The sequence below is a fragment of the Pseudorca crassidens genome, chromosome 4 (genome assembly GCF_039906515.1).
Source record: "Pseudorca crassidens isolate mPseCra1 chromosome 4, mPseCra1.hap1, whole genome shotgun sequence".
In the NCBI taxonomy this organism is placed as follows: Eukaryota; Metazoa; Chordata; class Mammalia; order Artiodactyla; family Delphinidae; genus Pseudorca; species Pseudorca crassidens.
Window position 1 is genome coordinate 109,134,134 of NC_090299.1, and position 14,627 is coordinate 109,148,760.

Sequence of the window (14,627 nt, forward strand, 5' to 3'; positions counted from 1 at the left end):
GATATTAACTAAAACCAAGGACACGTGCAGAGTCGCCCTCACCCACTCACGTGCCTGGTCTCTTACTAAGCTCTCCCCTTCTCCCCGCAGACGCCCCAAGGGACATAAAATGTCGGTCTCCGTCACTCTCCCTCCTCCTTCCTCGCCCACCTCTCTCATTTCTTGGCATGTGCAGAATGTCACTCCTGGCATGGAGCACATCCCGTCAGTGTGCCGCCCGTGTCCAAGTGGCCCCCTCGTGCTGCCCGCTTCTCCCTCGGCGAGCCTGGGTGATTGATGAGCGGCCCGTGGGTTGCGGCGTTGGGCAGTTACTCCTAGTGACGACACGCAGGGAGGCTGAGCAAGGCCCAAATATGGCCCTTTCCCCCCAGCCTTCCAGAAACCAAACATCTTTCCCAAGGGTACGTTTATAGGCTGGGTCCCGTGCCTGTAAGCCCGCGGAATGATACAGACTCCCTGCTGACCGCTCTGCCTCCCTTTCTTCCAGCTCCTCTACCAGGGACCTCTCCGGCTATGACCATGCTTATCTGAGGCGGAGCCCCGACCGGTGCAGCTCCCAGGGGAGCACGGACAGCCTGGAGCCCAGCGGGGGATGCCCGCCCTGCCACCCTCTCTCCCCGGCCAAGTCTACCAGCAGCATTGAGCAGCTTGGCCACCTCCATAACAAGAGAGACTCGGCTTACAGCTCCTTCTCCGCCAGTTCTAGCATCCTCGAATATCCGGCCCCCGGCATCTCTGGCCGGGAGCGTTCAGGCTCCGTGGACACCACTTCTGCTCGAGGTGGCCTCCTAGAAGGGATGAGGCAGGCAGACATTCGCTATGTTAAGACAGTCTATGATCCCCGGAGGGGGGTCTCAGCAGAGTATGAGGTGAACTCTTCAGGCCTGCTCCTGCAAGGTAAGGAGGCCCGAGCATTGGCAGATGGTCAGGGCTATGAGAAATGGCATAGTGTTCCTCGGGGCAAGGAAGCACCACCCCCCTCCTGGAGCCAGCACTGCCCCAGCTCCTTGGAGACCACCGTGGACAACTTGCCTCCTAAAGTGGGTGCGCCCCTGCCCCCGGCTCGGAGTGACAGTTATGCGGCCTTTCGGCAGCGAGAGCGGCCTGGCTCCTGGTCTAGCCTTGATCAGAAACGGTTCTGCCGGCCTCAGGCAAACTCTGCAGGCACCCTGAAATCTCCCTTCATAGAGGAACAGCTGCATACTGTGCTGGAGAAAAGTCCAGAAAACAGCCCCCCAGTGAAGCCCAAGCATAATTACACCCAGAAGGCCCAACCTGGCCAACCTCTGCTGCCGACTGGCATCTACCCGGTACCTTCCCTGGAGCCACACTTTGCCCAAGTGCCCCGGCCTTCCGTGAGTGGTAACGGCACCCTCTACCCTGCGCTGGCCAAGGAGGGCGGGTATCCAGCTCCGCAGGGAGCTTGCGACAAGACGGCTGCCCTTGATGAGAATGGGAACCAAAGTGGATCTAGCAGGCCTGGCTTTGCCTTCTGCCAGCCCCTAGAACATGACTCAGTGTCCCCGGGAGAGAGGAAACCTGAAGTTTCAGCCAAATGTGTCCCCTACAAAGTCCATTTCCTCTCAGTGCCTGAAAACGAGGAGGAGGAGACCTCCCTGAAGAGACTTCTCACACCTCTCCAAGGCGACAGCCCACATCCCAGTGAGAGAAAGAGCACGCAGGGCAACAAATATTCTAATTACCACAGCCTCCAATCCACTCCGGCTCAGGCCTGGCAAGTGGGTGAAGACAAGAGATCTTTCCTGCCCTCAGAGCCTTGGGAGGGGGATTTCCATGAAGACCACAATGCCAACCTCCGACGGAGGTTCGACAGAGGCAGCCTGGGCCAGAGCATGCCAGGCAACTTTGGCAAGACCACATCTGCCTTCTCCTCCCTCCAAAACATTCCTGAGAGTCTAAGAAGGCAAAGCAGCCTGGATCTAGGAGGGGGAGCCCAGGAGATCTACCTGGAAGGCACGTCCACCTGTACAGTCAGCACCAAGGCAGAGGACTCTGGAAGGACTGTTGTTCCTGATCACAGGAGCCAGCTGGACAGGTCAGTTTCCTATCCTAGGCCTGAGGGGAGAACCAGTGCCTTGGCTTCGTTCCACAGTTCAGACCCAAGGTATGAAGAGCTGTCCTCCCCGCCCCCGCAGGAGACATCCAGTCTGGGCCGAAGGAGGCTCAGCTCCAGCAGCGCCTCGGCTCTGCAGGGCTTTCAGTATGGGAAGCCCCACTGCTCCGTGCTGGAGAAGGTTTCCAAGATCGAGCAGCGAGAGCAAGGGAGCCAGAGACCCCCGAGTGCGGGCAGCTCTAGTTACGGTTATAACCACAGGCCCAACCGGACACTCCCAACTTCTAATACTTCGGGGAATGACTTGGAGGAGACAAAGGCCCATATCCGTTTTTCCGAATCCATTGAACCCCTAGGCAATGGGGAGCCGCACTGCAAAAACGGGGAGCCGAAGTCGGAAGAGGTTTCCTGGCAGCCGTGTGGTCAGCAGCTGAGGCGGGACGCTCGCCTGCTCCGCAGCCAGAGCACCTTCCAGCTCTTCAGCGAGGCGGAGAAGGAGGCCGTGTGGTCCGATGACCGGCCCCGCACGCCAGAGTCGCCCGTGCAGGATGCCCCCTTCAGCCGCGCCTACCGGAACAGCATCAAGGATGCGCAGTCCCGCGTCCTGGGCGCCACCTCCTTTCGACGCCGGGACCTCGAGCCGGGGACGCCCACAGCTGCCAGGCCCTGGCGGCTGCGACCCGCCTCCGCCCACGTGGGGCTGCGGAGCCCGGAAGCGCCGACTTCCGCCTCTCCGCACACTCCGCGCGAGCGGCACAGCGTGACCCCGGCCGAGGGCGACCCTGCCCGGCCCGCGCCCCCCGCCACCCGGAGGGGGCCGCGCCGGCACCTGACCCCTGAGCAGAAGAAGCGCTCGTACTCGGAGCCCGAGAAGATGCATGAGGTGGGGGTCTCGGAGGAGGCCGAGCCGGCGCCCCCGGGCCCGCCAAGGAAGGGGCTGCAGTTCGCGGAGAGCTCGGTGGCTGACCGGCGCCGCATCTTCGAGCGAGACGGCAGGGCCTGCTCCACCCTCAGCCTGTCGGGGCCCGAGCTGAAGCAGTTCCAGCAGAGCGCGCTGGCCGACTACATACAGCGCAAGACCGGCAAGCGGCCCGCTGCCGCTGTCTGCGGCCTCCAGGAGCCTGGGCCGCTGCGGGAGCGCGTCCAGAGCGCCTACCTCCAGGCCGCGCCCGAGGGCCCCAGCCTCGCTGCTGCCTCCAGTCTCTCCTCTCTGCGGGAGCCCACCCTGCCGCCCCGCAGGGAGACCGCCCTCCAGCCGGCCACCGCGGAAGGGGGTGGCGGGGAGCCGCCACGGGCCCCCCGAGATCGCAGCAGCTCCTTTGCCGGCGGCCGCCACCTCGGGGAACGGCGCCGCGGAGACCAAGCCCCGAGAGAACTGCTCAGTGGAGCTAACGGCGGTCCAAAGGGCCCCCAGAGGCTGGACAGGACCCCTGGGGAGCCCTCCCCGTGGGGGTCCGCGGCCGGGAGGGCTGGGAAGTCCATGTCGGCCGAGGACCTGCTGGAGCGCTCAGGCGTTCAGGCCATCCCTGTCCACATGAGGTCACGGTCATCTCCCACCGCAGACAAGCGCCAGGTATGTGCAGCCAGCGGGTCCTAGCACTGCCCCTTGCATCCTGGAAGCCTTAGTGCGACTTCTCTAACCCCTCCTCTCCCCTTCGTTTTCCTTTTACACGCAACAGAGTAGCATTCGTTTTCATAAGGTGCTGTCTTTCTCAGTGCCCCTGTCTGATGAGATCATTACAGAGATACAGATATATAGTACGTAGATATCGATACAGTTGTGTAGATCTCTTATGTAGATACATGTATTGTATACCAATATAGATATCTATACATATATATGAGTGTGTATCAGTGGGTATAGATGTATATGTGTACAAACACACACACAGTAGGCCTCGTATTCCTGGTTCTGCACTGGAATGGAAAATATTGGGAAAATTCCAGAAAGTTCCAAAAAGCAAAATTTGAATTTGCCAGCACACCAGCAACTATTTACGTAGTATTTAGATTGTAAGTAGAGATGATTTAAAGTATACAGGAGGATGTGTGTAGGTTATATGCAAATACTATGCCATTTTATCAGTATAGAGCATCAGGTGGATTTTGGTATCCGTCCCTGGGGGGGGGGGGTCCTTGAGCCAATTCCCTGGGGATACTGGGAAGACAAGTGTATATAATATATATACACGCATACATATATAGTATGTATGTATTATATAGTATATACATATATATATAATAATTTCATTTTAGTGTCACCCACTTCTCAGTGTAAGAATTAGATTAGGAAAATTTAGGGGTTATCTTTTTGTTTCGGGGTTTTTTTTGCGTTTTGTTTTTTGTTTGTTTTGCTTCTTTTCTCTTTTTTTAAGTTCATGCAATAGAGGCTGTGTCTCAGTATTTTAAAGACGTTAGCTTCATACCTTCTTTGTTTCTATTGGACTTTTGCATTTACAAAATAAGTATAGTTATTGACTTTGATAGTTGGTTATTGAGCTCCAGGCCTTCAACTAAGTATGCTTTTATGTTTATTATCCCATTAATCCTCAAAATAATCCTATGTGGTGGAGTATATTATCCATATCAAATCCATGTCTCTCTGCCTCTTTCTGTGTACTATCGTGGTGAGATAGGAGAATGTCAGACTTTCCAATTCTCTCATAAAGTCTCCAGACTATGAAAAGATCACGAGGCGCTTTCCACTGGAAATTTTAGGCGGAGCTAGGAGTAAAACCCGAGCACTCTGGCTGCAGGAGTCTATCAATTCCCCTAATTCGTAGCCCATTCTCAAGCTCCACGTGCACTGCAAGTCGATGTCCTGCCTCATGGTTCCCTTGCCGGGTAAGAAGATGCGAGGAATTCACGTATATGTTACCACAGGGAAGAATACACCTCCATTGTCCCTTCTCAGATTCTGTTTTCCCCAGCAGAGAATGTAATCATTCAGCAAGCATTTGTAGAGCGTATGTTTTACGAAAAGGACTGCTTATAGGTTTAAAGGAAACATAAAGGAAAATAAGGGTCATGCCTTTCTGGGGTTCACAATTGAGCAAAGGACTATGAACTTACATATAAATAACTAACACGGATAGTGAATGCTTTGGGAGTGGTCATAAATAATATGCTATGGGAGGGATAGTAATTCTGGGAGGATCTAAGAGAGCATCTCTTGAAGGAGAAGGGATATGAACCAGGCTATAAAGGATGAGCAGGATATTGACAAAGAGTTGGAGGTTGTGTGGGGGAGGCATTGAGTTGGAGGAAACAGCTTCGGACAGAGAAGAGTTAGCCATTACTGTCTGAGGCATCTGTCTGCTGCACTGCTTCCGCAACACACATACGCACAGCATTGTGAGAAAATACTGCTCCCTCCCAGATATTTTCTCTTCAGAAATATTTTCTCCCCATATAACCCACACACCACACACACACACACAGTCTATAGAGGCAATCCTCCATAAGCCTCCAGTAGCTGTTTTTCACCCCTTAGCGTGAAGAACAGAGCTAATTTCCAGTCCTTATCCTACACCTAAGACGCTTTTAAAATCCATATGTGTAACATGCCATTTCAGCCAGTTTGATGGGCTTCGGAAGCTCACCACGTAGCAGAACAAACATTTTCTCTATTTCTCTCCCCATGTCCTGAAGAAAATAGAAAAGCTTTGGTGAAAACTAAATCATCTTCTGATCGATGTCATTATTCTCTCTTGGGGAATTTGTTGGATGGTTATGAATGTTATTTTGCCCTTCCAGATATTTCTCAAGCCTGGTAAACTGGGAAATAGAGCTAAAACATAGGCAGTATAGAGAAATGATCCCAATTAAATCCCAATTATTTGGTATTATTTGAAAAACTTTCTAGAAAGACAGCTAAATACAGAACATTATTTATGTTCTCTTTAATAAAGGGAGTACCATATTTAGAAATTATTTAACGGGAATATGATGCCAGAGGGGGGAAATGTTTCAACGTGAAATACTTTACCTGCGCTGCTTTGCTCCTACAAATTCTGAAAATAGGTTATCATCCCCTAGATTGCAACTGCATCAAGACTGTGTTCTTAGGCTTCCTCCTTCATTCCCTGGCTCAGCAGCTGCACTGTGCCTGCCCTGAGACTGGTCCATGGCAAGGTCTGCCTCTCGCATCTTCTTCATACACCCATTATCTACCTTAGTTGTAGAACTAGTGAAAAACAACATAAAACTAGTCTCCACATAATTATTGTGGTTAATATTTTAAGATGTTATTATTTATTTGAATAAATTCCAGGAACTTTTACCATTAAGCTTTAGGGAAGGTGTTAAATAACAATTTTTCTCATCCCAGCTTTAGAGGACTCTGAGAAATTAAGTGACGCTGTAGCGACTAAATCATCTGGTTGAGTTAAACCCAAAATATGGAGTCTGTTTCTGGTGCTGGCTCAGTCCGAGGCATCCGGAACAAACGCTGCTTGCTCCTGCCAGGTAGATACTAATAGAGCAGGATTTTGCAAGCTTTGGGCAAGGATTCAGCTCCTTTTCAAAAGTCCATTAGTGAGGATAGTTTTTGCTTCCAAAACAAGGTCAGCATGGAAATCAGTTTCTCTGTTTATAAAGCTTGATCATTCTTGGGCCTGAAACGATGACTGTAGAAGGCTGCCACCTTTTGTAGCCTGAGACCTGCTCAGACACTCAGCACCCCTGGGCCTTTCCTTAGCCAGCTGTGGTCGTCTCTGAACAAGCCGCCTCCTATTCCCTCTCCTTTAATTCCTCTTAATTTTAATAGATTTATTTATTTATTTATCTTTGGCTGCGTTGGCTCTTCGTTGCTGTGCGTGGGCTTTCTTTAGTTGCGGTGAATGGGGGCTACTCTTTGTTGCACTGTGCGGGCTTCTCATTGTGGTGGCTTCTCTTTGTTGCTGAGCACGGGGTCTATGTGCGTGGGCTTCAGTAGCTGTGGTTCACGGGCTCTAGAGCGCAGGCTCAGTAGTTGTGGCGCACGGTCTTAGTTGCCCCGTGGCATGTGGGATCTTCCCGGACCAGGGCTCAAACCCGTGTCCCCTGCATTGGCAGGCGGATTCTTACCACTGCGCCACCAGGGAAGCCCCAATTCCTCTTAATTTTAAAGGTGTAATTGCAGAACAAATGGATATTAGTGACGGAGCTGAAGGGCACATCAAATTCTTGGCTATTTCCTACTTTCTGTGAGACTTTAGAAAACTTAACTGTTTTAAAGTAGGTAGGCCCTGCAAAGCTGCAGGAAAAAATCCAGACATTTCTGTCTTGGAGATGGAAATTTACACCTGTTCGTTGTCATAGATCTAAAATATAGCAGAGGCTATAAAAAGAAAGCTTTTGGAGAAATAAGATTCCTGGTGGGGTATTTTTTTTTTTTCAAAATGCTGAGTTAGAGTCTTCTCTGGTTCTCACTGTATTTTCAGAGATCTTCATTTCTTATATGTAGCACATTCACCATGTGATGATGTGACAAACATTTGATTGCTGAGGAAATTGCTCAGTGCATGGAACCCCACAATGTTGGATGCAACATTGTATATTGCATGCAACCTGTATATCATTTTTAGTACCTCTCAACAAGCCTGGGGATAAATAACAGAATCAACTTTCCACAAAATGTAAAGTTACAACTAGCTACGAATAATCAAATGTTTACTATGTGCCAGTCACTGTACTGTGTTTTATAAGCTTAAAATTAATCCTACATCTATGCAAAGGAGGCGATACCGTTGTTATCGCCATATTACAGATGAGGGAACTGAGGCACAGAAAGGCTGAGAAATTTGCCCAACATAGTGGGAGCAAGGTTTTGACCCCATACTGTCTGACTCCAGAGGTTTTAAGTCACTATACCACACTGCCTCCCGGTATCAAAAAAGACTGGGTGACTGGAGGGAGGTGAGAGTTAACCATCTTATATCTGAAAACTCCAGCCAGTGAATTGATTTCATTTTAACATTTATCAATTACTGTTATACATTTAAATAACATTTAAATTTTTTTTAACTGAATTTCTAATTCATTTTAGCAGATACTTGAAGCTGATATTACAAAGTAGATGAATATTGTCTTCGTATTTCATTGGTCATAGAGATATTAGGATATTTAATTCAGAATCCAAAGGAAGAGTGAGAATCGGAATTGGATGGGATTCAGGTTTACAGTTCTGACTGTACTGTGCCTAATGAAGAGTAAGAACTGGTGTACTTTTAAGTCAGTCAAAAGAAGTAGAGACGATTAACCAAAACAGACACTTAAGTTTCTGTTGGCATAACTCTATACCTGGTATTTCTCCCATTGCCACTGCTTTTTCCTAAATTGTCATAATAGTTTATACTTCTTACCGGTTTATAGAAAATCAAGTCTTCTTTGAAAGTGCATACGTGCCCAATCTAAGCAAATAAATGCAACAGGAATGTATCCTCCTTGGGCTTTCTGCTAGGTTGGGAAGGCATTTTCCTTCTGTCCAAATGGTATTTCCATTGACAGGAGATGTAGAGTTCTCTCAATGGCCTATTGCTGGGTCTGAGTTCTTTTATTTTATACACACTCACAGAAATATCAAGCTCATACTGTAATTCAAAGGAAATAATAGAGTAGAAATATATATTTGAACGTTACTAGGTTAGGAGCTTTAAGGGAACCTAGATAGGCTTTTCCAGTTAATTATTGGCGAAGGTGAACATTCATGTCAACAGAGGGGGTGGAGTGGGGAAAGACTTTTTTTTTTAAACTTTTTATTTTATATTGGAGTATAGTTGATCAACAATGTTGTGTTAATTTCAGGTGTACAGCAAAGTGATTCAGTTATACATGTATCTGTTCTTTTTCAAGTTCTTTTCCCATTTAGGTTATTACCGAATATGGAGCAGAGTTCCCTGTGCTATATATCCTTGTTGGTTATAAAGGGACCATAGGGTTTTGCGGAGAGTAGGAATTCCCATTCCCTCTAGTGATACTTGAGCAAATCAGGGACACATGGAATTCCTTTTTCTCAAAGCACTGACATCTGATTGTATCCAGCTCAGCCACCATTCAACTTAAGATTCCAAAGATCGACCTTAGGCTTTGAGGAAATCATGGTTTGAATCCTAGCTGCTTACTTAATTGTGGGTAAGATACTTATCCTCTCTGAGCTGCAATTACCTCCCCTCTCCCCATTGTTATAGATTAAATTACAGAAGAAATGTCAGGTGCCTAACACAGCTCCAGGCACATCATTTGAGGATTTTAAAGAGCTTGGCTTCGTGTCCAGCACACAGTAGATGCCGAGTAGGAGGAAGCTGCAGTTACTAATAATATTCAGGGTTGTTTCTTCTTTGGACCTTCTCCCACCCACCTTTGGCTCTTTTCATTGCTTCTTAGTACCTCTCCCAATGATTGGGGGGAAAGAAAGAAAGAGAGAGAGAGAGTGAGGTGGGGTGATGAAAAGCAATCGGCCCTTTGGACAGAATAAATGGTGAAATAAATTGTTGAAATTAAGTTTAGGGATTACATGCGGATTTAATTTTCCTGTTTTCTACCTGTCTCCTATTATCATAAATAATTGAGAGTTTTATCAATAGCTACATCATTATTTTCATCAGGGACCTGTACATATGAACTGATTTTACACCAACAAAAACTGACCTACAACCCTTTCAGGAAACTAATATATACCCTTATTTAAAACAAAAACAAATAATGACTACCCTTGAAGTGTCCCCAGAGTTACTGACATTACATGTGGGTGAGATGTTTTTCCCAGAGAGAATGTATTTCAACCTGATTACAAGCCAGATTCATATCTAATTCTTGAGATTTTGCTGAATCCAATAAACTCTCCTTTTCCTGTCATCTCCCATATTTCCCTATTGCTGTTTTGAAAGCTTGGCCCTTTAATTTAATTTCATCATTATATTTCAAGTATAGGAGTTGTCTGAAGTCCGGAGATACTTGTTATCAGACTTCTCTTGTTTAGAAAATGTCTTTGTTAGGAGAGGCACCCAGTGAGGTAGACTGAGGTTCTGCCACCTGTGACCTTGGGAAAGTTAACCTCTTGGGGCCTGTGTCCTCATCAATGCAGTGGGATTAACAGTACTTCCTGGGCTTTGAGGATGAAATGGGTTAGTATGTAAGAGTGCCACCAGGATACCTGATAATAAATAGTGGACCTCCAATAAATGTCCCTTCTCCTTTATACCTCCACCCCCTTGGTAAATTTAAATACCCGTTTGTTGGTAATAACGCCGTGCCTCTTGTGTTTTAAGGATGTGCTTCTGGGGGAAAACAATGGCTTTGGTCTTGTGAAGGATCCCTGTTATTTGGCTGGCCCAGCATCCAGGTATGTATCTGTATTTATGATGCCCTCTACCTTATGAATGCTGCTGGAGTTAAATGCTTCTGTTCCCCTCTGCCAGAAATCGAGTGTGATATTATGATGTTTCATAGTGTCATGTGCCACCTCTTCAGTTTGTCTAGGCCATGGGGAGCTTTCTTTTTTATTTATAGATGACTTTCGCTAAGAATGATACTATTCAAAATAGGTTTTGAATGTGTGCTATTGAAGCAATGGTTGACTTCCAGTAAGTTTGGCATCAGAATAGTTGATGGATATGCTCTTCTCAAGTCTATCCTCTGGCTCTCACACGTGGGGCCTCTCTTAAACATGGCTGATCTCTTCTGGCTCTGTCCCAGAGGATCAGATCTGCTGAGTAAAGCACTAGGGGAAGAATGAGCGTCACGAACAGCCTTCACAGAACAAGACAAACTTGCAGGAATCACCTGAAGTAAAAAATAAAGCTCTAAAATCATTATTTTAGGCACTTAGAGATAGAAAATAGCAGGAAATTCATGTTTTTAAAGTTGCCATCAAAATCACTTCTCCTTTGTAGAAAAAATATAATGGACAGTTTTTCAGAATTAGAATCTTTAAACTATTCACTTGGAGCTTAAGAAGTAGAAATTTCCAAAGAGAGTTTCCTCTGAACCACATGCCTGTATGTAGTTTTAATGCAGCATTATAGGACTATCTACTGTCATCTGTTATTACTAATGTTAATACATTTAAACCCTCCCTACTACCGTCCATGTTTTTTCAAGCCAGTTCCTTAATTTTTACTGTTTCATTCAATCATTGTTTCTCTCTTTTTCTGGCATTCACCTTCTCGATAGCTCAACCTAATACTGCCAGCATGGTCAGGAAGTGGGTATTAGGTTACCTCCTTCATTGCCAAGAGCAGCCTTCTGTAGTTGGTCTTGCTCCTGGAGCTGTGCCTAAAGTGAAGCGGTCAAGGTGAGGCTGAGGACTTTAGTTTGGCTGCATTAATTCAAGGTTAGAGACAAGGGAAGACTAACAGTGAAATAGAGCTCTGCCAAAGGAGAGCTGGTCTGGGGCTTCCCTGGCGGCGCAGTGGTTGAGAGTCTGCCTGCCGATGCAGGGGACACGGGTTCATGCCCTGGTCCGGGAAGATCCCACATGTTGGGGAGCGGCTGGGCCTGTGAGCCATGGCCGCTGAGCCTGCGTGTCTGGAGCCTGTGCTCCGCGGCAGGAGAGGCCGCAGTGGTGAGAGGCCCGTGTACTGCAAAAAAAACAAAAAAAAAGAGTGACGTGAACTTAGAAATTTATATAATGGAGTCCACTTGTAGGGGTCGGGAGGAAATAAGAGCACAAACAAATGGTGGTATAAGAACGCATGGCAGGGCTTCCCTGGTGGTGCAGTGGTTGAGAGTCCGCCTGCCAGTGCAGGGGACACGTGTTCGTGCCCCGGTCTGGGAAGATGCCACATGCCGCGGAGCGGCTGGGCCCGTGAGTCATGGCCGCTGAGCATGCGCATCTGGAGCCTGTGCTCCGCAACGTGAGAGGCCACAACAGTGAGAGGCCCACGTACCGCAAGACAAACAAAAAAGAGAGAGCTGGTCTGAAGTCTAAGGTGAAACTAAATTCAACCACAAAAAATAAAATTGCTGGATTCCAAAAAGGACTTGAATAGACATTTCTCCAAATGGCCAACAGGCCCATGAAAAGATACTGCACATCACTAATCATCAGAGAAATGCAAGTCAAAACCACACTCATTAGAATGGCTACAATCGAAAAAACATAAAAGAACAAGTGTTGGTGAGAATGTGGAGAAATTGGAACCCCTGTGCACTGTTGGTAGGATTACAAAATGGTATAACTGCTACGGAAACAGTATGGAGGTTCCTCAAGAAATTAAAAATCTATCATATGACCCAGCAATCCCACTTCTGAGTATAAATCCAAAGAATTGAAAGCAGTGTCTTGAAGAGAGATTTTCGTACCCATGTTCGAGGCAGCACTGTTCACAATAGCAAAGAGGTGGAAGCAACCCAAATGTCCACAGATGGATGAGTGGATAAACAAAATGTGGTATATGCATACAGTGGAATATTATTCAGCCTTTAAAAGGAAGGAAATGCTGTCACATGCTACAACCTGAATGTACCTCGAGGACATTATGCTAAGTGCAATAAGCCAGTCATAAATACTTTGTGATTCCCCTTGTATGAGGTATCTAAAGTAGTCGAATTTATAGAGAAGTAGAATGGTGGTTACAAGGGCCAGGGGAGTGGCAAAAGAAGAGTTGTTGCTTAATAGGTATATAGTTTCAGATTTGCAAGATGAAAATGTTCTGGAGATCTGTTTTGCAACAATATTGGTGTATTTAACACTACTGAACTGAACATTTTTAAATTTAAAATTAAAATGAATTTAAAGTAGTTAATTTTATGTTATGTGGGGTTTTTTTAAACCACATTAAAAAAATGCTATGAAGGAAAAAAATGAGACTAATCAAACTTGATTCCTGGATACATGTCAATAGATGCCTGTCTCTCACACTCTATTATAAAAGAGACTGAAATAAAATTTTTATGATACTAGTCTTTATTCTTGGAAAACAATTACCAGGAAGAAGTATTCTCAACCAAACTAAGCATTTAACTCCACTATTACCTTCAAAAATACAGTTTTTTACAGTATGGTTCCTGTAAACTAGGAAGATTAAACATAAACTAAAAATGTTATATCAAAGTTTATTTGGGCTACATCTTTAAAAGATAAATATTATTTTATTGTGTGTTTTAGTGATGTCTCCCCCCCTTTTTTTTTTTTTGCGGTACGCGGGCCTCTCACTGTTGTGGCCTCTCCAGTTGCGGAGCACAGGCTCAGCGGCCATGGCTCACGGGCCCAGCCGCTCCGCGGCACGTGGGATCTTCCCGGACCGGGGCACGAGCCCGCGTCCCCCGCATCAGCAGGCAGACTCTCAACCACTGCGCCACCAGGGAAGCCCAATGTCTCCCCTTTTTAAAAAGCAAAATGAAGGTACCTGAGTTGGTCCTTAAAACATCAGATTCCAGTTACTCCATGTCCTATTAGAGGATGCTAAGTTTAAAAATAGTTCATGGCCTGCAGTCTAAACAGCAGTTGGGCAGAAGAGACGTCGTTTGTTCAACAGACATTTACTGAGAGGGTACTTTGTGCCAGGATCTGGGGATAGCAAAATGAATAAGACATGGGGGTAAAGAGCACCCCAGTGCATCTCCTGCCCCTGGGTTTCTGGTGTACCCATCTGGGAACCCACCAAGGAGGACAGAATAGCCACTCTTGAATATTGACAGGCTTCTGGTAAAGAAACTGCTTCTAGATGAAAAGGATCTGTGATGGGAGGGGAGAGTATGCATCTGAGTGGAAGATGGGCCTCTTACTCAACCATTTGCATTTATAGTAAAGAAAAAATAATGGCAGGAGAAAAGCTAATTTGGTTCTTTGTGGTCTTTTCCTTCTTTATGCTGCTTTGCCATCACCTGGCACTTAGATGATTTCGTGGCAGGCCTGTGCTGGGGCTCTGACTTGGGACTGAGCCACAGCTCTCTCAGGATGCGGGTCTGTAAAATGAAAAATGCCATCTGCTCTCCAGATTCACTTGCACACTAGTCAGGGAGCTACAAATGTGGGATTTACAAATTATTATGGTTGTTTGCTGGAGATATTTTTAGCCTCACATTAACTCTTTTTTTTTTTTTTTTTTTTTTTTTGCGGTACGCGGGCCTCTCACTGTTGTGGCCTCTCCCGTTGCGGAGCACAGGCTCCGGACGCGCAGGCTCAGCGGCCATGGCTCACGGGCCCAGCCGCTCCGCGGCACGTGGGATCTTCCCGGATCGGGGCACGAACCCGTGTCCCCTGCATTGGCAGGCGGACTCTCAACCACTGTGCCACCAGGGAAGCCCCTATCCTCACATTAACTCTTGCATGGCAGGCAGGCAGGCAGGCAGTGCTAGAGACGTGTTTTCTTTTTGTTCTCCTTTCAAACACGTTAACAAACGTATTGGAAATTTTGGGTTTTTCCTTAGAGCCTAGAGGACAGCTGTTTAAACGGCCATGCACCCTATTTGCTCGTTATGGTCAGTCTCTTTCTCCAGAGGTAACTGCTTATTAGCTCCTTAGGTGAGACTCTCCCTTTCCTTCTTACTTTCCATTTTAAGAAATGAAAACACTGGGAGACTAAGAGAAAGTTGTAAATAAACCCTTCAGATTCTGCAGCCCACGCAA

The 14,627-nt window shown here is 46.9% G+C and overlaps 1 protein-coding gene across 4 annotated transcripts in view; it reads left to right on the forward strand.

Moving 5' to 3' along the window:
* Window positions 1-14,627, forward strand: part of SHROOM3 (shroom family member 3) — a 317,982-nt gene that overhangs the window by 276,935 nt on the left and 26,420 nt on the right. For all 4 annotated transcript variants that reach the window (XM_067736314.1, XM_067736316.1, XM_067736315.1 and 1 more), the window contains 2 exons: window positions 488-3,647; window positions 10,324-10,397. In XM_067736314.1, the coding sequence (XP_067592415.1) occupies window positions 488-3,647; window positions 10,324-10,397 (3,234 nt within the window). The remainder of the gene's footprint in view (window positions 1-487; window positions 3,648-10,323; window positions 10,398-14,627) is intronic.